The 23,840-nt window shown below is 46.8% G+C and overlaps 9 protein-coding genes across 9 annotated transcripts; 3 read left to right on the top strand and 6 right to left on the bottom strand.

Annotated features, from left to right (window-relative positions):
* Positions 1-339: 339 nt before the first annotated feature.
* GLAREA_11872 (uncharacterized protein) lies at positions 340-1,280 on the bottom strand (the record flags this gene model as incomplete). The annotated part of the gene is made up of 2 exons (XM_008082654.1): positions 340-890; positions 941-1,280. The coding sequence occupies 2 exons, from the start codon at positions 1,278-1,280 to the stop codon at positions 340-342; spliced, it is 891 nt and encodes a 296-aa protein (XP_008080845.1).
* Positions 1,281-1,913: 633 nt separating this feature from the next.
* Positions 1,914-5,207, top strand: GLAREA_11871 (WD40 repeat-like protein; the record flags this gene model as incomplete). Its single annotated transcript, XM_008082653.1, has 5 exons — positions 1,914-2,493; positions 2,543-3,157; positions 3,212-3,736; positions 3,791-3,883; positions 3,937-5,207. 5 exons carry the CDS (start codon positions 1,914-1,916, stop codon positions 5,205-5,207), a joined length of 3,084 nt encoding a protein of 1,027 aa, XP_008080844.1.
* A 254-nt stretch (positions 5,208-5,461) lies between these two features.
* GLAREA_11870 (MFS general substrate transporter) lies at positions 5,462-7,389 on the bottom strand (the record flags this gene model as incomplete). Its single annotated transcript, XM_008082652.1, has 4 exons — positions 5,462-6,479; positions 6,533-6,868; positions 6,924-7,024; positions 7,096-7,389. The coding sequence occupies 4 exons, from the start codon at positions 7,387-7,389 to the stop codon at positions 5,462-5,464; spliced, it is 1,749 nt and encodes a 582-aa protein (XP_008080843.1).
* Positions 7,390-8,595: 1,206 nt separating this feature from the next.
* On the top strand, positions 8,596-8,877 carry GLAREA_11869 (uncharacterized protein; the record flags this gene model as incomplete). The annotated part of the gene is made up of 1 exon (XM_008082651.1): positions 8,596-8,877. One exon carries the CDS (start codon positions 8,596-8,598, stop codon positions 8,875-8,877), a length of 282 nt encoding a protein of 93 aa, XP_008080842.1.
* Positions 8,878-9,484: 607 nt separating this feature from the next.
* On the bottom strand, positions 9,485-11,024 carry GLAREA_11868 (uncharacterized protein; the record flags this gene model as incomplete). The annotated part of the gene is made up of 7 exons (XM_008082650.1): positions 9,485-9,881; positions 9,938-10,033; positions 10,092-10,474; positions 10,527-10,600; positions 10,654-10,687; positions 10,747-10,766; positions 10,829-11,024. The coding sequence occupies 7 exons, from the start codon at positions 11,022-11,024 to the stop codon at positions 9,485-9,487; spliced, it is 1,200 nt and encodes a 399-aa protein (XP_008080841.1).
* A 3,991-nt stretch (positions 11,025-15,015) lies between these two features.
* Positions 15,016-16,668, top strand: GLAREA_11867 (FAD-binding protein; the record flags this gene model as incomplete). Its single annotated transcript, XM_008082649.1, has 3 exons — positions 15,016-15,099; positions 15,209-16,122; positions 16,170-16,668. 3 exons carry the CDS (start codon positions 15,016-15,018, stop codon positions 16,666-16,668), a joined length of 1,497 nt encoding a protein of 498 aa, XP_008080840.1.
* A 218-nt stretch (positions 16,669-16,886) lies between these two features.
* GLAREA_11866 (Cytochrome P450) lies at positions 16,887-18,996 on the bottom strand (the record flags this gene model as incomplete). The annotated part of the gene is made up of 8 exons (XM_008082648.1): positions 16,887-17,058; positions 17,129-17,295; positions 17,346-17,430; positions 17,475-17,500; positions 17,561-17,890; positions 17,941-18,460; positions 18,601-18,628; positions 18,684-18,996. 8 exons carry the CDS (start codon positions 18,994-18,996, stop codon positions 16,887-16,889), a joined length of 1,641 nt encoding a protein of 546 aa, XP_008080839.1.
* Positions 18,997-20,394: 1,398 nt separating this feature from the next.
* GLAREA_11865 (mediator of RNA polymerase II transcription subunit, putative) lies at positions 20,395-20,905 on the bottom strand (the record flags this gene model as incomplete). Its single annotated transcript, XM_008082647.1, has 2 exons — positions 20,395-20,813; positions 20,866-20,905. 2 exons carry the CDS (start codon positions 20,903-20,905, stop codon positions 20,395-20,397), a joined length of 459 nt encoding a protein of 152 aa, XP_008080838.1.
* Positions 20,906-21,201: 296 nt separating this feature from the next.
* GLAREA_11864 (uncharacterized protein) lies at positions 21,202-23,262 on the bottom strand (the record flags this gene model as incomplete). Its single annotated transcript, XM_008082646.1, has 2 exons — positions 21,202-22,479; positions 22,546-23,262. The coding sequence occupies 2 exons, from the start codon at positions 23,260-23,262 to the stop codon at positions 21,202-21,204; spliced, it is 1,995 nt and encodes a 664-aa protein (XP_008080837.1).
* Positions 23,263-23,840: the final 578 nt, after the last annotated feature.

The following is a 23,840-nucleotide window of genomic DNA, read 5'->3' as shown; positions in this document are numbered from 1 at the left end:
CAAGCATGAGTTATCACGAATAGAATAGCAGCTCTTAAAAAGGATAGTTAAGCTTTGCTCTTTGCTCCTAAAGCTCAAGAGAAAACTCTGATTGTGAGATCGAGACGGCAACCAAAGGCATTTTAAGATATCTCGGCCGTCTCGTTTTCACAATCAAGGCCGCATCGGTTAGGATGGCATGAGATTCTCGGAATGCAAGAGATGCACTTATTTGACACGAATCTGTAAAAGCTGCTGGTATTTCTATTGAGATTCCAGAAATCGCTTTTACAACAATCATGCCGCAAAGAGGGTATCATAGACATACATCAGTCTCCAAAGATTAGTAGCAACCCGCTACTAATCTTCGAAAAAGCCTCCATCACTATCATCTGCATCATCCGTAGTTATTTTCGGAACGCTTTGCATTGCCCCAAACAGTTGGTTCTTCTCAAACCCGGCAGATTTATTCTTCTTCCGCACTTCGTCCTGAACACGATGTTGACTTCTCCTCTCTCGCCGGTTTAGTCCAGAAGTATCCGGTGGAGGGGGGATAGCTTTCGGCCTGGGCTTCGCCGGTCTCAACTCTAGTGTTTTCGAAGTTCGTGGTTGTTTAGTGTCCCGATTCCTCAATCGAACCAGAGTTCCTTCCTCCATGCATTTCTCAACCTCGTACCATATAGGAGGCTTCGTTGTCGGCTTCGTATGTGCTGTGTCGTCTTCCTCCTCGCGGTCCTTTGACTGCGGATAAAGACTGACGTATCGCTCACTGAGAGGGCAGAATTGGGTGTAATTAAGATCAACTTCAGCGTTGTGCATTTTTGTTTTCAATTGCTGGACCTCTCCTTCAGATGTAGATTCAAGTAGACGCTTTCGAAGCTTCTTCAAAACCCTTGTAGCCTTCTGGCGCTCTTCGGGGAAGTTAGCGAGTGACACAAAATGTCTCAGATATGGGATTTACCAAAAAATCGGACCATATGATACTTCTTAATCATTCTCTGTCTATTCTTCTCTGTTTCTGCAGCAGCTAATTCTTGTCCATACGCAGCGAGCGCACGCTCGTCATCCAGACGGACGTTCGCTGGCAAGTCATCCGCGCGCTCAAGTCTCCTCGAAACATCCCGTATCCTCTTCTTAATCGCGTTTACACTTGAAGCGTGGGCTTGCTTTCTGTAGATTGGCTGTTCGTTGTTGCGGGGTTTCTTTGCTGGTTTAGGCTTGCTACCAGGAACCTGAAACTGGCGAGATTCGTGAACGGTTGCGGTCGATTCTGTTTCTTCGAATTTTCTTTTGGCCGACATGCTGCTGGGATTGTAGGATCGATCTTTGTGTTGTAGATTGACTTGTCTACTCTGCGGTTCGTACTCGCTGGTTTGGCGGGTTCCCAAATATTTTTCTCGGACCGGGGCAACATCGGCACTAAAGAATCACTAGCGCGTCCCCGACTGTATCAATAGCTTCACTATTGTGGGGGCATCTGTTGAGTTGTGCTTGTACTTCGAATCACGTTGAGCTGAAAGACACCTGTCGTTCCTCAGAATCAGCTCCAATAGAACTCCATCTAAAAGGCCTGCTTAGGTCGACACTCAGGGTCTCAACGCACAAGAGCACGATCCAGTCGAATGCTCTCAGTAGCAGCGAGCGAGTCGCCAACAAATAGCACTCCGTAAGCAATCGAGTGCCTTGGATGAGTTGTCTCTTTCGCAAACTGTCACTGCCACTTTGTCGACTCTTCCAGGATATTTACGGGATGGAAATCAATGCTAGGGAAAACAGGTTTCAAAAACACATCTCATAAGCAAACGCGACGGCACCTTTCATATAGCACCTGTAGCCTCATTATATACCTGTCTTACAACGTCCTCATTCTCGTCGCGTAAGCATGCTTGGAGAATCTTAACATAAAAGACGCGACTGTTCTCAATTGAGGGGCCATGGACCGCAATGATGGTATCATCCGATGGTCGCCTAACACTTCGCGCGACCAATTCATGGTCTTGAACCTCAATTATCGAATTGTTCAAGTATATGAGGCCAGAGGCCACGCTCAACCTGGAAAGTTTGACTATGAGTGTATCTCAAAACATACAGAGCTTCCTCCTATCAACACATACGACTGGTCGCCTGCTGTCCAGGGACTGGTGGCGGTTGGCACCTCCCATGGCGAAGTACATCTTCTTCGGGTAGATGATGACTCGAATGCTTCGACGACGCTCCCTTTGAAGCTTCAACGTTCATGCCAGTCGGTGGCTTTCAACACCCAAGGTTTGCTTGCCGTGGGTCTGGACAGAATTCGGAATGACTCCTGTCTTCAGATATGGGATGTTAACCAGCGACTGGGTGACTGGGACGCCAAAAGACCTGGTTGGAGCAGCCTTCCAAATATGATACCCGAGCCAAGAAAGAAGCTAGAAGGCAGCGTGTCTATAACGAGCGTAAGATTCTTCGAGGACCAACCCCAGACATTGGTCGTTGGCGTGAAGAACCAAAGCGTGCGAATTCATGATCTCCGAGGTCAGACTTGGGAGACCTGCACATTTTTGAGCAAGGCTAATGATCTTAGATCCGAATTCCAGCGTCCTGAATTACCAAACTAGATGTAACAATAACCTCGCAATCGACTTCGCCGACACCAACTATTTTGCGTCCTCCTCTTTAGACCATCCCGGACTTGTTGTGTGGGATCGTCGGGTTACAAACAGGTCTACGGCATCCCCAATGTATCTTGAATCTATTGATCAAGAAGAGGTTCCTTGGGGTGCAGCACTAAAGCTTGATCGTGTGATAATGACCGAAAAGGGTGTTCATATTAAACAATTACGGTACTCACGCGAGCAACGTGGAAGTCTAGGCGTCTTATCGTCCGCTGGTCAGCTCCAAATACTGAAGACGGGTCGAGAATTTATTGAGCCCGAGTCTGTGAATGACATTCGTGGCAGTCCCGAACTGCTTGAAGTCAAGAAGTCCATCGACCTTGAATATGCCTCGTTCGATCCCGACCACACTAAACGACCAGAGGAGCGTATTGTGTCTTTTGATTGGTTAAACCTTGGAACTTCAGATTTAGACCCTCGTGTCGTCGGCCTGCGGTCAAACGGTACATTTGAAATACTGCAGCTGCCAGCTGCGACGGCTGGGCAACTTTCTCAACTAGTCCCGTGGAAACCGCCGCGTCAATGTAAGCTCGCATGATTTGTTGTAGCAAGTGAATGGGAAAAACTAATACTACCAGTGAATGACCCATATATGAATCTGTTACATTTTGCCGACTCGAACGAGCAGGAGGCCATCCTTGGCCCTTTATTTGCAACTGCCGCCAAAGCGAATGTACCACTCTTCGGACCAGACAGCTTTAAAAATCCTAAAACCAAAAAGAAGATGATAAATTACATCAAAGCTGCAATCCATTCAGGGGAAGATCCCGTAGTTGAGTCGCCAGCCACGTCGGAACAAGTGACTGCAAATATTGATCCAGATAACAAGGTAAAGGTATTAGGAGCTAAAACTTCGAAACTTAGCTTAAACAAATTAAGAAAGAACGAGGTCGAGAATTTTCCGGACAATCCTGTCGACAGTCCACCGCCTGAAAGACAAAATTCGGCCGTCGATCTCGCAAGATTGGTCAATTCGAACAATGAGACGAGGGACTTTACAATGATCCGGCGGGCAACTGACGGGTACCTCTTCGACTGCGTAAAAAATATTGCACTTTTGCAAGATGATGAACGACTACAAAACGCCTGGTCGTGGGTCAAAAGTATGTCGGATGTTCTCGCACTTCACCGAGCGGCTTGTGCTAATTTGTATTTAGACGCAGAACTCATCGCTGATGACGACGGAATGGTCTCCACGCCTCTAGACCTGAGCTATATGGGGGTGTATTCTATTTGGATGAATCAGCTCGGTATATATGCCTTCGAACCGCCATCTTGCAAATTTTCAGCTAATGTATCTAAGGCGAGAAGACTGATTCCAGACTGATAGACAGTACCGTTGTACCTGATAGTTCTCAGTGGGAACGCCTTATCGGGACAATGAACAGACGTAACAGAATACCTGACTTTGAAGGCCACGCGACGGAAAAGCCAAACCATCGCCAGCTATGCCTAGAGGTCTGTGGTCTTCTAAAAAGCCCAGAAGACCTGGAAGGAGAGTTAAGTCAGCTCTTGGAAGATGAGCTTTATGTTGTTGCAGCAGCGCGTGCGCTTTTTGAGGGTTTGCCAGAGCGTGCTGTAGATATCCTGAAAACTGGTGGTTCGTACCTGGTATTCGTTGCAATGGCTCTGGACATCAAGATCAAGAGTAAGGATATTTCCAGCCTTGACGCTATTGACTGGGACAAGGTTTTAGAGAACCACCCGGAGATGGCGGCGAATCCATATCTTCGGGCTATATACGGATTCATTACAGCTGGCGACTGGGAAGGTATTGCCAATGAGACCTCCCTTCCACTACAAGATCGAGTCGGGGTGGCCTTTCGGAAGTTTGACGATGTAAAGCTTACGGAATGGCTCGAAAAGGAGATGGAAGAAGCGATAAAAAATGGGGACCCTGAGGGTATATTCTTGGCCGGTATCACGGATGGCATGGTCGACATCTTTGCTAAACACGTCGAGAAATTCATGGACTACCAGTCGCCAATCTTAATCATGTCATTCTGTTACCCTCGATACATCAGTGATGTTCGATGCGGATCTTGGCGAAAGGCTTACCAAGACCTGCTCCAGCGCAACAAGAAATATATCTTACGTGTAATGTTTGAGCAACAGTCCACGATCAAAAGTCGTACGAGGGATGGAACGCCTGTCATCAAACCACCACCAAGACAAGTCACAATTCGCTGCCTGAACTGCGACTCCGCAACCATCAATGATCTTGCGAATACTGGCGGGGCTACCAGCTCAGGCACAGGACCTTCGACCACAACGGTTGATACCCGTAATCCTCTCATTGCTTCAGGCGTGAATGCAGGCCTTTGCTGCCCTCGTTGCGGATCCCATCTTCCTCGATGTGCTTTGTGCATGGAGTTTGTAGGTGTACCTCGATCAGACCGACCAGAGTTATCTACTGATCCAGCTGTTCGTCGTATGGCTAACTTTCCAACATTCTGCTTGAAGTGCAAGCATGTCATGCACATGGATCATTCCGTATCATGGTTTGGCAGGCACGTAGAATGTCCAGTGCCAGAATGTCGTTGTCAGTGCAATGAGGTTACCAATAGACAGTAATTTTAGAAGACATCACCTGACAATATTCCTGGGCAGTGAGCCAGTAATATGAGATACGAACTCTTTGGTTATTTGGAAGCGACATGTTATTACATCAGATAGAAACAATACCCCACACTCTGAGTTACCACGTGTAGTTGACGATACGCCCCTAGTTTTCCTACAACAAAGCTCCATAGCAACCTACTCCTTGTTTGTCCAAATGTATACCGTCGTTAGAGAAGCCGCAGGTCTTACCAACATCAAGACGCCCTCTACCTACTCAGCTTCTTTTCTTTGATAAACAAGCTCGCAGTCAAGGCAAAACACATGACCAAGATACTGAGTGCAAAACAGGCATTCGTGGCACTTTGGTAACACTTTCTCACAATGACTCTAACACCCGGCTCCAGAGTCTTGATAAAGTCCAAACTTTGACGTACATGTTCAACAATCTCATCGGCTTCCTTTCCATTTTCCAACCTATTTCTCAACTCTACCCGCAATCGTTGTTGCACGACTGTCGCTGCAATACTAACGCCCGTTACACTTCCCAGTGAACGAAATAGATATGTGCATGCTGTAGCAATAGCTTGATCAGCCGGATCAGCGTTGGCAAGAACGCTCAAAAGGGTGGTTGTAATAGCTGAGCTGACGCCGAAGCAAGATATGCATAGTCCAACAGTGATACCAGGTGTCGACGACGTAAGAAATCCTGAGCACGAGAATGTTACACATGCTCCAAATAAGCCGATTAAAATTGAGCTGATGGTTAGTTTGTAATACCTTCCGGTCTTCTGCATATACAGTCCGCCAAAAAGACTGCCAGACACCATGAAGATCATCACTGGGATGAGCCTCACTCCAGCTGCTGTTGCCGAGAGACCATCGACAGCTTGCATATATAATGGTGAGTAGAAAAAGACGCCCATATTCGCAGCTAGGCCGAAGTAATTGGTGAGATAGCTCGCAACTAATGAACGGTGGAATATGATATGACCGGGTGCAAAGGGGAATGAGGCAATCTTCATCTCTATGAAAACGAATAGGACAAATAGGGGGAGAGAGGTCGCGCAAAAGATTATGGCAGTCTTTGATGTCCAGGATACGTTACTCCCACGATCCATTCCAACGAGAAGACAGAAGACAGCGAATACCAAGGTGAAAGCGCCGAGGAAATCGATCTTGCGGAGTTTGGTGAGCCAGTGTGACGCATCTGGCTTAGGGAGATTAAGAAAGACCGTTACTGCTGTTATTGCGATGATGCAGAGTGGTCCTTGTATGAGGAACGCCCTACGGATGTGTTAATGAGGCAAGAACAGTAATTATCTCACATTTGAACTCACCATCGCCAGCCAATGGAATCCGAAAGAATACCGCCAAGTGGTCCACCAGCTGACGCACCGGCTGCATACACAAGATTGACATAGCCCTGCCAGGAACCTCGCGTTCGAAGAGGCACAATATCGCTAAGAATGATGCTTGAAACGGTCAGAAGCCCACCACCTCCTATACCGGCAAAGGCTCTAGCTGCGACAAGCTCATTCAAGGATCGAGCCAGACCGCAAAATAGACAGCCTGTACCGAAGATGGTATATGCGGACAGAAGAGCTGTTTTCCTTCCGAATATGTCGGATAGCTTGCCGTATAAAGGCTGAAAGCTGGTTAGAGTAAGAAAGTAACTACAACAACGTTTAGTCATGTCTTTCAGATAAGCGTGCTGAAAGAACTCCTCACGCTGTTGCAATCCAACTTGTGTTATTCAACGCGTTCAAATCACTCCCCATCTTTGCGTAGCTGCTCACAACGAGAGTCTGATCTGCAGCACTGAGCAAAACCTACATTTAAGGCAATCAGTTATTATTTCTCAAATAAGAACCTTTGGTAAATCAGTAAAAATTGAACATACCCCAAGCGCAATAGCGGGAAACAGCAAATGCATCTTGGCCAACATCTCTGGGTTTCCCTCAAACAGAGGATTCACGGGTTCCCTCGACTCGCCGGCCTCAACGTTGTCGCCTTCCACACTCCCTCGATCGGATTTGGAATCATGACTGCCACTTCCTGGTGTTGTAATCGCGGTTGGGTTGTCGTTGATACTGCTTAGAGAATCCGATTTGCTATCTCTTCTCGCCAGTAGCGATGTCGTCTCATTTGGTTCGGAGTTTGCGTTTCCGGGTGCCGCGACCGTGGATGCTGCCATCTTAAGCTAATATAAATCAAATGGTGCTACTGTATGTATTTATCTAAACCTGAGCATCGTATGATAATGAGTTTGTCAGAAAATATGTTGAAAGTAAAAGGGCTTGGCAGCCACTTCAAATAGTGAGTCGGCAACATCGGCGGAACCCCCACTTTTGCACTGAGTTTAAAATCTTACTCAAATTTCATTCTTCCTCAAGGTTCTTTACGTATGACTTAAGGTACAGATGTATCTGTTCTGAACGGCTTATCGAGTTTCATTTAGCGCTTATATCCTTCCGAGATTTGGCTTATCGCTCCACTGTACAAGGAAATATCGCTTCACTACTTATCTTTTTTCGGACTGAACTATGCTCGTTTATGAAATTTTGCAAGACAATTCGTCTGTGAGGTTTACAGCTCTTTGAAGCTTGAAAAACTTATGCGCATTTGAAACATAGAAGAGAGCTTAAAGCATGGCTGCTTCCCTGGTGAGCCTCCTTGCGTGTTCACGAAGTACGCAGATGGCGCCCAAGGGACTCGGTAAACTGAAAGGTATAAATACCAGTCCTATGAAGCACGAATCGTTAGTTCCGGCATTCACAAGTGTATTAAGGGAATGTTGTTGGATCTGACCTTTCTGCGGCATCAATCAGGCATCACGGTGTACAGGAACCACAAGAAATACAAACATTATGTAGCGTAACGAGCAAGTACTACACTGGTACCTAATTGCCTTGATATCGCGATGCGTCTTTGATCTGATTCATTTCGTAAACGTTAGGTAGTATCTGAATCCGTCAGTAGACACCGAAGATTGTTTGGAAACTCCAAAATACCTGGTTGCTTGTGTTTCAAATGCAGTTTTTCCACATGAAAGAAAGTGAGATATACGTGCCTTTTGAGCTCTCTCTCAAGTCCTCCAAGAATAACGTAACACCAGGTTAGCGAAAGGTTGTTCGAAATATAGGGGGGCTAGGAAGTGACTCAACATGTTGGAACCAGGATGCCAACATCGTTCTTATTGGACTTAGAGGATATGCTGCCTATAATATGGCGTACCAACAACGGACGTCTGTATCTGAAGATGAAGTCTCGGATTTTCAAGTTCTATATAAGTGCTTCGAGAAAGTACTGACAAACATGGTATCTGCATTCCTCTACCTTTCCCAAACACCAAGAGCAACTCACCCTGGCTCTATCCTACCACAGGTCCTCCGAATACACAATGGACGATGAATGGACGCGTCACTTCGACAAATCAACCCAAAGCTGGGCTCTTGTCAACAAGTCAACAGGCGAATTCAAATACGAAGATTCGCCTCCTTCCCCAGAAAAAAGCTCAAACTCAGTCGAAGATCCGGATGAATATCGTAAAGTCTTCATCTTCCGCTCAGCCGGCGGAAACCCAGCGTTCAAGCACTGGATCCTATTCATCGCTCCCTACCCATCCACCACCAAACTAGGAACAGTCTTAAACATTGAAGGCCGACGCACTCATTATCGGTAACTCGAGCGGCAAGGAAACCCAGAGGAGAAACTTAATCATGTGGATTCATATCCGGTTGGGTACATTGAGACTGAACGAGTGGAGGAGGTGAAGGATTTTGTGAAGAACAAGAAGATTCGGAATGAAGACGAGTATTGGGGTTGTCAGGACTGGACGTGGGAGTTGGTCAAGGAGTTGGAGGAGGAAGGGTTGTTGATTGTAGATGAATTTGAAGAGGAGCGGGCGTTGGTTGGAAGTCTGAAGGGAGCGGGTAAATGAAGTCATTTAAATTAACCGCAATGAGAGAACGTCTCGAATGTCTTCAATTCTCGTCTAACTGTACAATGATTGTTGAAGAGGAACAAGCACTCGGCTTCCATTAGCGCTCGCGCTCGGAGATCAGGTATAATCCCACACTACATTTCTTCGTTGATTTGATCATACATGCATCCTGCTCTTTCACTCTTTTCTTCTAATATACACCTTTCGAAAGCCCGCCGCCCATTTTCGTTTCCCCTATTCGGTAATTTCCGTTGATTCTATGAAGTTTGATTTCGCCTTGGGTGAAAAGTGGACTTGCCACCACATAAAACCCTAGCGTGAATGAGAATTTTATAATTGGCGGCGATTATAAACCCTGAGATTTGTTCGAGTACGTTATCGCGGTCGTAGTTGTTTGCATTATGGCTCTATCACTGTTGCCATCTTCCCATCCGGTGGCGTCTTGGGACCCGACGCTATTCGTTTTCACATCAGAATTATTTTTCCGGGCCTCAACGAGAGTTTCCAGGCCATATTCAGGATCATCATCAAATCGACCGTAGTGCTGACGTTTTGGGTTGGTGCCAGGTCCAGGCATACTACTACCTCCAACCGTCCTCGACCTCCCTGATTGACCTGCGTATCCTCCAGACTTGTTATTCGATGCGGCGGTAGAGCTCATGAGATTTGGCGCCACAGTTCGTACAAAGAGTCTCAATGTCGGAAGAGATGCGCACATAATAAGAAGGTTGGATTCTACACAGCTATGGGAGAATAGTTAATTGGGATATTCGTATTTGGAGGGTATTAGGTCACTTACATCCAGACATGAATCGGTCCAGCGCCCCAGGAAGTGTCTGTATCGCTGAGACTAGTTATGAGCAACACTAATCGAATAATAGATGTAATAACAGTACTAAAGATTTGCCAAGGTTAGTTTCTCTAGGCCGGACGGAAAGTTGCTTTATACTGACACTGATCCGATTGAAAAGACAAATAACAGACTGGCTTTCTTTGACCTGGACATCTGCAGCTTAAAGACCATAGGGATTGGAATTGCAATGATGAGGACATCGACAATAACACCTAAAGCTGCAGTTGCCTTGAACATGGCCGTGCGATCAATACACACACCATCAGTGATTGTAAGGTCCCAACCCATCGCTATCGGTTTGCATGAGAAGATGGAGGAAAAGAATATTCCAGTCGACGATCCAATGGTGACAAACATGGCAAACCACACAGAGTATTTGAACCATTTGTCTTGGTTCTGGAGAGTGTTGTAGAAGAGTAAAATGACTAATTTTGCAAGCATAGTCGGTGGCGCGTAGATGATGGTGTTAATGTATACACTAAACTATGGAAATTATTAGTAAATTTACATCATGTCCCTAATGTTTTAGTTATACCTTAAAAAAAGTCATGAATTCTGTAATTGGCATTTCAAATGCGTGAGTTCCAATGTATCCAACAGCGAATCCTCCTATCACCAGATTTAGTAAGAACCTTAAAGAAAGGACATAGAGTTTCACTAACGTATGACGATTACCTGGAGTACAACTGTGAATGCCTTTTACACATAAAGTTAGTTTGCCCATTCCATTAAGCACTATTCTTCAAAATGCTTACCCAAGCTAACACAAGACAGACTAGATACATATTAGCTTAGAAAAGCAATGAAGGATTCACAGAAGTAGATATTTCAACTTACCATCATCAATTCCGAAAGCCCTGCGAACAATGACTTTCACAAAGAGTCGTTGGAACATAAACAGGAAGGCAAATACCATCCCAATACCAGAAACCCAATATGTAGCAATGTTTCCCTGTCTCGCGGGATCCTCGAAATTGACCACATATCCCTCAGGCGCAGGAATAGCAGTTATCACTCCATTGGTAAGAGACATGTTGATTGTCTTCGTGCTTCAACCTGTCTTCTTGTGAAGTGACGGATTTTGACAAGTCGAAAGTGCCGTTCGGAAGCGAATTCTGAAGATACAGGACCGGCACTTTAATGTACTCACCTTTCCCCATGCACAGTTCGACAATCCATGTAGATCAACTCGTTCTTTCATACGCTCGTGGTTGCGTTTGGCGCTGGGTTATGTCAAAACAAAGAAGAGTCTCCTGTTGACCTGCAGCAACAGACGACAACTTCCTGGTGACCATGTGGCAGGTCCGAAGTCATCACTGATATGACATTTAAACTGAAGGCGGTCAGGGTTACTGAGACTCCGGGGGTCTGGGTGTACCGGACCGTGAGCTGTGCCGTGAAATTACTGGTACTGTACGAATTTAGTGCACCGAGAAGATCTTTCGACGACGGAGAAATTTACATCACTCCGTTGGCCATCCAAGGCAGAGCCCGGAAACTACAACATAGCACGACGAATTTATATTTGGCACCTCTGTGAAAGAACATAGCCGCTCCTTCATTCGTAACTGAATGCACTTGAATGCTGTTCGTGAAGCCAAGTCCAGATTTAGGAAGGCTCTTGCAAACAAAGAGTAGCATTGTTGCATTGTTGCAACGCCACGATCCCCATAACGTGAAGATCAATGCCCTCGATGGAGAAGCGAAGCTCCAAGATTTGGGTGTTTACTCCGTACTAGCTCGGTGAGGTACAAGGCTGTCCAATGCCCAGAAAGATGGCTCCAAAATTCTAAAACATATACCCATGTCTGAGTCGGATGTCGACACCCTTTGGTCTTCAAGCCGACAACGAGGCATAAAATCACGATTGAAAGATGCAGTCATTTATCGGCGAGCATTCCGCAACAACGAAAGTATATATCATTGCTGTTGTGACTGCAGTTATCTTGACGATCAAAACTGCAGTAAATGAACGTGTGAGCGACCTTTGCAAAGGTGGCATACGTGAAGACTCAAATAACTGAAGCCCTCAAGATCAGAAACGAAACCCCAAGGAGCTTACGAGTTGCATTATTCAATGGCGAATAAGAATTGGGTTCAATGGAAAATCCTTGTGTAGGAGCATCGCCTGAGTTGGCCGGTGCTGGGACAGTCCATCCAGCTCCAGCTGTTCCTTGCATATAAAAGCCCATTCAGACATCAGAAGGAAGTTTCACAATCTTTCCAGCTGAATTCTGAGGCGATGTTAAAAGAAACGGTCGCGCTTACATACTTGAATTGGATGTTGCTGAAGCGGAAGAAGATCGTGAAGCCCTCTGATCGAGAAACACGCTGACAGAGACAACCCATCTTTGTTCTATAGCTCGGAGTGCCCACAGAAACATACTAAAGCATAGTGTCAGGCACGAAGACGGAAAATCGTAGGGTCTGGGGGAGTGGCAAGTCCAAAAGACCTTCCCCGAGAAGCATGGCGCTTTACGTTGCAAGGGGGTACTTCTATGGCGTTTGAAAGTGTGGAGAGGATATGCCACTGACGGGAGGCGCCGATTCGATGCAACATATTATCAGCAAGGAACCCAAGCAAAACACCCTGTGAAGAGACCCCCACGATGAAAAGATGTGAGGGCAGTGGAGGTGAGTGATAAACGAGATTGAACGAAAGGCTTCGGTGAGAGCAAAAAGGGGCTGGTATTGGGCAATTAAGCGAGTCAATTGCCATTTACGGCTAGTCCAGCATTTATTAGTGCCCCCGCGCCTTCCCCTTCTTCCCCTTTCCTCCGTACGGAACATTTCAACGCATCTCGCTCGCTCCTTTTTCCAGTTTCTCTTGGATGCAGCACGAAGCCGCCAATGGACTTCTCTGGAGGGCACCACGGACCAGACGGTGGGTAATACTCGTCTCCGAGGATCATGCTTGCAGGCTTCGCCGTCTGCTTACTTGGTGGATCTACATTTGAACCCTGACCATCCAACTCTGTCGAGACCCGAGCAAACTCGAACGATGAGGCTTGAGCAAATGAACAGTACGATTGTACGAGTAACGTTACGAAACTGGCCTGTTGCAGTACTAAATTGCGGCACAGGCGCCTGTGGTAGATATTTATCGACGCCTGACCATGAGTTTTGTCTGCAAACTTCTGATGTGCGATTTTTCCACATGAATCTAGCCGACAACACCTGTGAATATTGGACTCACAGTGGCCAAACTCCTGCTATTTCTTCAACAAACAATGTCCCTTACTATTCGGAGCACTACGGGTCATCAGAAAGATGGAGTATGTCGTCAAAACAGTGCGGGAGCGGGCGGGAGTCTGTGCCAATAGTCGTCCGTTCGAAGGTCAATCTGGAGGCTGATCGAAAGTGCCGCGCTCCACCTCACGATAGCCCTAAATACTGTAGTGGCTCTCTGTCAATGCTGCATCGCTAAGCTAGCCAAACAGAAAGATACTTTGACAGTATTTGGTTGTGATTTCGGTTGAGCCAACATCAACTCGGAGAGGTAGGCAGAATAGGAGAAGTGGTGGAAGCATCAGAACATGTCGATCAAGTTGAACCACAAGTGGGCACGCATTTACAATGAAACGAAATGCGGTTCGAGTCAGCTCGACTGAGACATTGATTCACGATGAATCATTACAACTGATCAATTGTTCTACCTTGGACCACCCTGATTGTCTAACGTACAAGAGTTGGCTTGAAGAGAGTTAGTGAATTATTGAATATTGCTTGAGCTCTTGGTCTCATTCGAGTGATTCACCAAAAGAGGAAACCTCCAACGAGAAAGCCAACCCTATTTCTACCGTGTGTTAATGTCGACGACGGTTGACCTTTGAAGCGGAACATAGCTGTCAATAGTAGACACTCAATCATCGCTGTCTTTTTCAATGCGACGCTCCTCGCAGACCACAATCAAAGGTAGCACGGTCTCCAATAGCTGTTCGTACGATACTGGAGGCGCATATATATTGTCTCGTGGGATAATCTGATCGAAATCACTATTTCTCCACCGACTTGGCGAGCTTGGATGAAGAAGCTCTTTTCCGTGTCGAATGTTGTGAAAAAGCAATGCGTGCTGCTCTCAGCAATTCAATTTCGATATATGCTCCACGCATGCTGGCGTGACAAAAGTGTCCGACATTCTCGACTTTCCTCGGTCCTGTGGAGAACGACAACGCTAGACTCGGGAAGGTTTGGCTTTATTCTTCTCGTCTGAAACTAGGATAAACTTTTCCCGTTCGATTTTGACAGCAGACCACGCAGCGATGATCCTTTTAGCTTCAGTCATCCCGTTGTCTCCTAGTCGAGAGATCAAACCAAATCATTTGATTTTGGCTCGCTGTGGGAAAGACTTCTATTTTTCATACAATCCATTCAAGCGTTCTAGAAGCCTTGAAAAGAGAAATGAAAATAAAAATAACCTTGGTGGAAGCCAGGTTTGGAGACCGAGTAGTATTGGTGCATTGGCTTGTCGTGGATGAATGACCACTCACAGCGCTCGCAGCTCATGGCAGGGCTCTTCATTCGACCGTCACATTCCGCTGCAGGGTCTACTTCGTACATTTCCTCCCAAGTCTTGCAGATAATCGTTACATTTTCTGCGGCTATTGGACCCTTTTGAGGCACTCCACAGCAACCACTGATTTGCTGCCCGCTTCTAAGCCACTTCAAGCAATCGCCACAAGGGAAGGGTAGCTATAGGTGCGAAGAAACCATGATAGCTCTCCACAATCCATCCTATCGCAACTGCTCACTGGATGAAATTGATTTTGATAGCATTAATTTAAGGAAATGATGGACTTCATGTCAAAGATAACGTCCGCTGCATCCGAGGTGCCTGATCTGTATAAGAATCGTCTGAGACCGCGAAAAAAACGTGGTAGCCAGCATCAGCTTCCAACCATTTACCACTCCAGGATCCTCGAGTGCTATAATCCAAACGCTGCCAAGTATGAAACCCTCAATAAACTAAAAAGGTTATGCTAATTGATATGTTTCAGATTCCCATACGCTCTTTGAATCTCGCCATGATTTCCAAAGCGTCAGCTTGCGTGGCCACAGCGGCTCTGTTGTTTCAAGGTCTTTCTTCTGCAGCCGCAACAACTGGTGGAGTGAGTGCTTCCGTCATTTTATTTCTTGCCAGTCACTCCCCGCGAGAGACGACGCTCATACCCCTTCCACCCTCTAGCTCCAATGGCTAACAATCAACTTAACAAACAGTGCCAAGCTCTTGCAGCTGCTGGACTCTCATCTCAGATTTACTACCCAGCCGATGCAAACTACATTGCTCGTGAGGCATCCTACTGGGCCGCCAATGCACCGCTTTCTCCTCTGTGTATTGTGCAGCCTCGCAACACCGCTGAAGTTCAAAAGGTCGTCAAGGCCATTGCAGGTTCAAGCGGGAATTTCACCGTGAGAAGTGGAGGACACGGCCACTGGAGAGGTGCCAGTGACATTCACAATGGCGTTACCATTGATCTTGGGCTTTTCACCGATGTCACGGTGGACAAGAAAACCATGATCGCTTCCATCGGGCCCGGCCCTAATTGGGCGACAGTCTTCAAGACTCTAGAAGCTCAGGGAGCCATGGTCGCTGGTGGTCGCGATGGTGGTGTTGGAATTGGCGGATTCCTTACAGGAGGAGGCAATTCTTACTACACTGGAATGCAGGGCTTTGGCGCAGATAATGTCGTCAACTTCGAGGTTGTTCTTGCCGATGGACGTGTTGTCAACGCGAACGCAAAAACCAACTCAGACTTATGGAAGGCTCTTAAAGGCGGATCTGGAAACTTTGGCATCGTCACCCGTTTCGACATGCAAGCTTTCACAGCCGTTCCTCTCTGGGGTGGTCTCTCAGCAGCGGAGCGAAAGTATGGTGATACCATTATCACCGAGTTGATCAACTTCACTAACAACAACGCCAAAAACCCTGAGGATGCCTTGATTGTCAACTTCACTTACAACCCAGGCATGTTCACAGAGATCGTTGTTGCGATGGTCACCGTGGATGTAAAGGGCGCTGTCGCCCCGCCAGCTTTTGAACAGATTGCCAAGGTACCAACAGTTCTTGCCGATCTAACAACTAGAAGCATGTCCAACATCGCAACCTCTTATCTTCTCGCACCTGGTAGCCAGTAAGTACAACTAAATCACCCATCTCAACTCTTGCTAATCATCACAGAAACGTCTGGTACTCCCTGACCTTCCGTGCTGACAGAGACATTGTCTCCCACATCGCCGCTCTCCACGACGAAATGGTCGCCAAACTCCTCACGGTCCTACCAGCCGCTGACTTCACTACTCAATGTCTCTTTCAACCAATCCCAGCATACATTGCCCAAGACCGCTCTAACGCCAAGGGTGGAAACGTTTTGGGTCTCGATGCCGTTAAAGACAACGCACTTCTCTGGCTCATCACCGCTGCCGTCCAAACCGAAGAGCAACTCGCCATCATCACTCCATATATCTCTGAGCTTTCCGCTGCCTCGAACGCCTATGCCAAAGCCAAGGGTGGAGCCGTGGACTGGGTCTACCTCAACTACGCAGATGGATCCCAGAATCCGCTCGCTAGCTACGGTGCTAAGAACGTTAAGTTCATGAAGGATGTTGCGAAGAAGTACGATCCTAAGGCCATCTTCCAGAACAAGGTCACTGGTGCGTTCAGACTCAACAGGATATAAGCTACCCAGTGGGACAAGTTCGTGATGAGTGATGATATCGCCTTGTAAATAGCCTAAAAGTCAAATCAAATGTATATATTGATAATTGTAATGTTTAATTTAGTCATGGTGCTATACATGTGTACTGACAATTCAGAAAATTCATAAGTGTGGTATCGAGTTATGATATTTTATTAGGTATTTGTGTCGATTACGGGTTCTAGGACAAATTATAGGCTTCAATTCTCACCAAACAAGACCCTCACGCCCCTACTCTCCTTACTCGCTTGCGGAAAGAACATATCGCTCACCATCTTAACATCTCTATCGTAATCCGTGTCATAAAGTGTCATGTTTGTGTACCGAGAAAAAAGTGTTGCGATTGTGAGATATATCTCAGCTTTTGCGAATCTAAAACATGGAAAGAATGTCAGTAAAGTGCTGACTGGGATAATAGGCTGAACAGTTATGATGCACTAACCCCATTCCAATACACTGCCGACTCCCTTTTGAGAATGAAACTAGGTAGCGCTCGAGTGCCTTTCCTCCATCTTCTTGGTCTGCCCATCGCTCTGGCGAGAACGTGTGCGATTGAGGGAAGATATTCTCGTTATGGTGCATCATGAGTGATGACATTGAGATTGGAGTCTGAAATTGAAATTAGCAAAGACATGTGAAAAAGTACGAGCAGGGCTTACGCCGGCAGGAATATGCCAGTGTTGGAAGTTCAACGATTCAGTTGGCGCGATACGCGTTAGGCGACACGATGTTCCGTAAGACAGTCTAAGGAGTCAGTATAAGCTTTTTAAAGGTTTATGAGAAATTACCTTAAGGCTTCGTTGACAACTCCAGTCTACAATGGAACCATTAGCAACTTACAAAAATCAATCTGGAAACTGGAAAGCAAACCTACCAAGTAAGGTAGCTTCATCAGAGCTACCACTCTCAATTCCGTATCCTTATCCGCTCTAGCAACTCTCAACTCTTCTCTCAATTTTTCCGCCTTCTTTGTATCGGCAAGAAGATAATAAGTCGCCATTGTCAGAACAAACGCCACGGTATCCGATCCAGCACCCAGAAAGTTCTGACCTTCTTGCCACAGATACTCAACATCCCTATCCGCAGCAGGCAAGGAGTCGCTCTTCAGAATCTCATGGAAGATTGTACGAGGTGAACCGTCAGGGTAGTAGGCATATTTCCCATCTTTACCCGACAAGACATCAACGACGATGCCTTCGATTTTCTATTCTCGCTTAGCGATATTCAATGCGAGGCACTTGGGGAAGGACTTACACGTTGCATCTCAAGGACAAGAATCAGATTAGGATCCATTGCTTTGACTATAAAATCAGGTAGACCCTGCAACATTGGTAAAAGCCACGGAAACTGTTTCGTCCACTTTGTCATCTTGGCAGTACATTGGGTAGTCTGCCACCACCACGGATTAAAATCTGGTGCGTCAAGATGATTCCAACTATGATTTAGGGTAAAAGAAGTTATAACATCAGTGGCGTAACTCATGAAGACGATACGCATTGGCATGGCTCCGAGCTTCGCAGCGGAATACTGATCGATGCGCTGACATAGCTTGTCGAGTTTAGCTTTTATGACGGGCTCGAAGCGAAGGACGTTGCTGGGTTGGAAGAATGGATTCATTGCTTTACGACGGAGGCGGTGGAGGTGATGAGATACTGTTCCAAAGCCAGTCTTACCGGTTCCGAATTGGGAGGTGTAGAACTCGTGCTTATCTCGGATACCAGTGTTGGAGAAGACGGTACCGTAGAAGTCACCTTTTGGGTCGTCGATGTGGATTCTGTGGAGACATGTAATGTTAGTACTTATGTCCAATGAGACTACGCTCAACTTTGAAGACGGCCAGGTTTACTGGTTAAACACATTCAGGAGTGTCCTATGTTTTTTCACAAAGCTTGATAACACAATGCATCCACTCACTCAAAAGGGTTAATCCTAACAACAGGTCCTACAACACTTCATCAGCACCAAGCCTCCAACCCAGCTCTGAAGCAACCACATACCATAAATCTCATGCCACTCCTTAACCTTGAATTGGAACTGTCCTCCTAAAACAGCATCATAGTAGAACTCCGTCCACAATGTAGCAGCCGCAATCTTCGGTCCTGGAAACTTCGCGAGTGGTGATAGATATAAACGATAGGATACCAGAAGCACGATGTAGAGGAGGTAGAGAATAGGAATATAGACCAATAAGTTGAGCGGTGTGATTTCGAGGTTTTCGATGAATGAAAAGATAATGTTAGCGGATTGAGAAGTGGTTTGGAGCCGAAAGTCGGAAGAGCTTTCGCTCAGATTTCGAAGAGAAGACTCCATTGTGAAGCTGTAGGGTAAGTTTTGAATGAAGGTAAGATATGAGAAAAAGACTGAACAATCTTGTTCTCCGATTCCAGCGTTCGATCAAGTCACTCCGTTCTTAACAGTCTTCCCAATCTCGAGTGATCTCAATCTCTTGTACCACCTTCCCCGCTTTCCCCGAACGAATATCTCTCACTGCCTCTGATATCTGTTCGCCAACCGCCCAGCCTCAGTTTGACTGGTCAACAATACATCGTATTCCAAAATAAATGTTGTAGACGATTCGCACCCGGTAGCAATTCGAAGACCTCTACTCGCTAGTGATGACAGTCGTGACTTCCAATACAACACGCCTCTGTTTCACGAATTCGTCTGCCTGATTCTTATCACTTAAACAACACCAGGAACAATAAAAGATACAAAGTGACTTTGAGAAATGTGCAGATATACCTTTTGGTATATGTCTGAATTGAGGCAATACGGGTCACGGCACTACGCTTTGACCTTCGCTATACCTGGCGAATATCGAAGACTATCTTTGCTACTTTGGTGAGGCAAGGAAATGATTTGAAACATTTGAGTGAGGCTGTCTGGACGATTGGTCGTCGGATGGCCTGTTGTCGCGTAGATTGCTGGGGAATGCGATCTGGGCTCAGTCCGTTTCTCGACTGTATGCCATTGTTGAGCATTTTGCACCTTTCGGAATGCGTGTGTCGCTCCCGCTTCCCGCTGCTAGTTTCAGAGATCCGTCGAGTACCGAGAAGATCGGCATTTCTTTCCCCAGAGTCAGAGGAGTCTTATCGGTCGTGAGCCCGCGCGCAAGTTGGATGTGGTATAGGCGTACGAATAGAAGACCAGAACAGGCATCATCGAGCAAATAGAAGGGTCGAAGAAGAGAGGCATACTCACCTCCTCTAGAGAGGTGTCCTGACAGGGCTTGCACGAAGGTAAAAAGCCAGGAAGACGATACCTCAATATACCAATCCGTTAGTCCCCCTCGCACAAGAGGGATTCTCTCCCACAAACTCGTATACACCTGGTCGAGACAGGTTTCTTGGGAAAGCGAATACCATAGCGACCATCAAACATATGGATATCCGTATTTTGATTCTCTTTGCGTAAAGCGGGTATAAACAGGGCAACTGCCGTTGTGCAGTATGAAAGACCCTCTCCTCCTCAACTCCATAACCAATTGCGCCTTTCCCTCACCCATATGTGCAAAGCCGTATCCGAATACCGTTTCTATATCCTTTTACCGAAACGCCTTTCCCTTCGATGATAACCGCCTAGTGCCTCTACCATCGTCCCTTTTAACCTGTCAAACACAAGCCCTGAACTTTTAACCCCACCTCTCTCACCCGTTCCAACTACTCAATTCCGTCAACATCCACAGCCATACCAACGTCAAACCCAAAATCAGCTCTTCCTCCCCCCCGTCCCCTCCAAAACCCTCTCAACATCCCCCCTCAGCTCCCCAACCCCCCTCTCCATCTCCCTCGCAAGCGTATCCCTCATGCTCCCAAACGCCTCCATCTTCCCCTTCACGAGCTGATTATTGCGCCGCGCGACCTCCACAAACTCTCTCGTATAGATATCCGGATTGCGCCCACCGTCCACGTACGCGATCAGCTCGGGCGGGACATCAGGGAGTGTGACTTTGCGGCCGGGGCCCGACGAGGTCGGCGTGACCGAGTCGTAGAGCTTGCAGAGGTGGTCTTCGATGAGGTCGACGGTGTATTTGAGGACTTCGTCTGAGGGTTTGGAGGAGGAAGGGTCGTAGGAGTGGACTTGGACCATGGTTTGGTAGAGGTCTTGGATTATGTCTTTGAGTTGCTCTGGGGAGTGGAGTCAGTACATCGTAGCACGACCGACGATGATGGGACTTACTTTCAACAACGTCGTGGTCGCTGGGCGGAACTGGCGCCATGATTGTTCGTTGGACGGATCTCTCGTGGTGGTAGAGGAAGAGAGCTTCGAGGTGGGAGAGGTCTAGACAAAAATGGCGGTTCAACCTCGGCATCGTCAGCGGCCTTGCATCATTATGTTGCCAAATCTTCATCAGTCACAGAGCTTGCCAAAGAATGATAAGGGTAAGTTTTACAATTCAATGTCTTGTCTTCTCAATTTATAAATTCCTTTTAGGTCTATTCTCACAATTATACAATCTCTCGTCTAGCTTCTTCTTTCCACAATCTGTGACCACCACCACCAATCTCATATGAATCAAACGCCCATCTGCCTATCCCGAAACAAAGTCTCCAACTCCTTCTGTAACGCTTCACGGCTCTTACCCACTCTCTCTTTTCCCTTATCACTAACTTTCCTCTCTCCTTCAGTTTTACCTCCCTCTTCTCTATCACCAAAGAGAGAACGAATCTCGACCTTAGCGTCAGGACTATTAATTTCGTCCGCCGCAAACACACTCCTTCTTCTTCCCAATTTCTCCAATATAGGCTGTGGAGGCTTCGCAACATACTTATCGACCTTGGGTCTTGGAGTTTGTGGTTTATATCGCTCTAGGTACTCAGAGCTCTTGCTCAACAACGGCACACTGAATTGACCCACAGGAGCTGGGCATGCGACTTCATCCAACGTGCCAGTAGCAGGTATTGTGATGGGTTTCTCTGTCTTCACGGGTGACTTGCAGCACCACTCCCTCGAAACCACAGGAGTTGTAATATTTGTGAAATAATCGTTAGGTTTCACCGAAGACTCTTGACCCCGAGGCGGCCATGGGGTTCGTTCTTGTGGAGGTGGTGCTGTAGATTCTTTGATGGGACTTTGTGCAGGCTCTATATGTTGAGATCGCTGATACGTTGCCGAAGCATCTTTGAGATCCTCGTACCGTTCTCTCTTTATGTTGCTATCAAAGGATATAGTTGTCCGCCTTCCTCGTCTCGAGGAGGTCTTCCCGGTGGGCAGTCCAATGGTTAGACCTTCCATTGACGGCGGTCCTCCTGGAGTTCCCGGTGTGCTCGGGCCGTCAAGTTTCGGTATAGATTTAGGTGTCGAAGGGAGCTTACCCTCTATTGATGGCTTCCTGGGTGTTGTGTCTCCGGATGTAGGATCAACTGCCCGGGTTGGCTCATCAGGCGGTACAATCTGGATACCAGCTCCATGCCAAGATGGTACACGTCTAGGTTGCTTGCTGTCATTCTCCGTTTCTGAATTATGTTTCTCTGTCAAATCCTGTCTACTTTGGCTATTCGAGCGCCGTTGAGATTGCTGCAACCTTCCACGAAACACATTGTTGGGCAATAAATCCATCCATTGTGGATGAGACTTCGTCTTTGACGGTATGAAGGGTCGATCTTTGACAGGGTCGAGGATCGAAACGAACACATCTGGTTTAATATCACTGAAATGCGGTTTTTCGGAATCGCTGTGATAATGAGGTTCGAGATTGGCGTATTCGTCTGAAACTCCCATTGGAGCAGCGTTCTGAAGCAGAGGAGTTTGGTCGTCAGCATTGCCATGAGGACAGTGGCGTGAGTCTCTTAGCTAGATATAATTAGTCAGGGTCTCGTGTCAATTGCCGAAGAAGACAAACCAAGGATGGAAGATTACCTGTTCCCTCGAACACTTCGCACTGAGTCGTCCATCAAACGTCTTTGCTCTTGACCTTCTCGAACTCTGCAATCTCCTTCGATCCTCAACCCTCAGATCATTTCCATCCTCGCTCAGCATCTGCAAACGATCTCGACTCAAGCCCCCATCAAACTTCGACACCATCTCAATCCCCCTCTGCAGAACCTGGTTCCTTGATTCTCCAGCCGTCTCAATCTCGCAAACACTACAAAGCGGAATCTCCTCCAACTCAACCCCTACACACCTTCTCCTCCCCTTCTTCTCCTCATACTGCCAATTCCCCCACTGTCCCTTATTCCCCATAACCTCACCCACGACCCCTGAATCCTCCTCCTCGTCGTCCTCAAACCCTTTAGGCACAGTTAACCCGGCACCACAAACCAAACACCCAAAACAAGCACGATGCCAGAAACACCACCCAAGACTAACAACCTCATCACCGCGGACAATGTACTCGCCACATACCCAGCAGATGCTCAGATCCAGAACAGCTTGCCAGCAAGCACGACATGTGATGCGAGCCGAAGTACCCAGGAGCTTTGGTTTCTGGGGCGGATGCTGCGGTTGCCAGCATATGGTGCAGATGAATGATGGTTCTGCTGGTTTTGGGGTGGCGGGCTTTGGTTTCGGTCGTGAAGATGGCGAGACGGAGGCGACTGGGAGGACTTGAGCGCGATGGGTTGGGGCGTAGGACATGTTTGGGACAAGTGATCGAGGAAAAATGAGTTCTGGAAATTTAACGGCCGAATGTAGAGGGCGGGAGAAAAGTAAGCTGGTATTAACATCTGATATTGTTGTAACGTTTGAAAATCTGTTCGTTTCGTCTTCTGTTCGATGTGAGTAAATACAAGGTGCAAAGTCGGTTTGGTTTGGTAATTATGTTTCAACGAATGAGAGAATGCTGATGGTCGAGTGAAACGAATGTAACCAGCTCTAATAAGCTGTCATGTTGATGATAAGTGATGCGCGATAAGTCCAAAATCGCAGGTGATAGAGAGAGGCAGTGTTTGTTTAAGGTTATTATCCTACCTATTTCGACTACATACTAAAGGAGGAAGGCACGATCCTTTCGACTACACATGCGTGAGCTAAACTATCAACCATACAAGAAAGAAAATTTTGACTGTCATAGTGAGAATGAACAGGTTTCGTGATCAAAGACATACATTCATCAAGCGAATCCAATCCATCATGTGCATCAAAATCCGAGCTCTAATCAAAGCTCGAAATCCAACGCCAAACGTCCGGAACAGAAATGATGAATCCATTAAACG

The sequence above is a fragment of the Glarea lozoyensis genome (genome assembly GCF_000409485.1).
Source record: "Glarea lozoyensis ATCC 20868 chromosome Unknown GLAREA17, whole genome shotgun sequence".
NCBI lineage: Eukaryota > Fungi > Ascomycota > Leotiomycetes > Helotiales > Helotiaceae > Glarea > Glarea lozoyensis.
The sequence above is the reverse complement of the archived record's forward strand: the minus strand, read 5'-3'. Positions and strand labels throughout refer to the sequence as shown.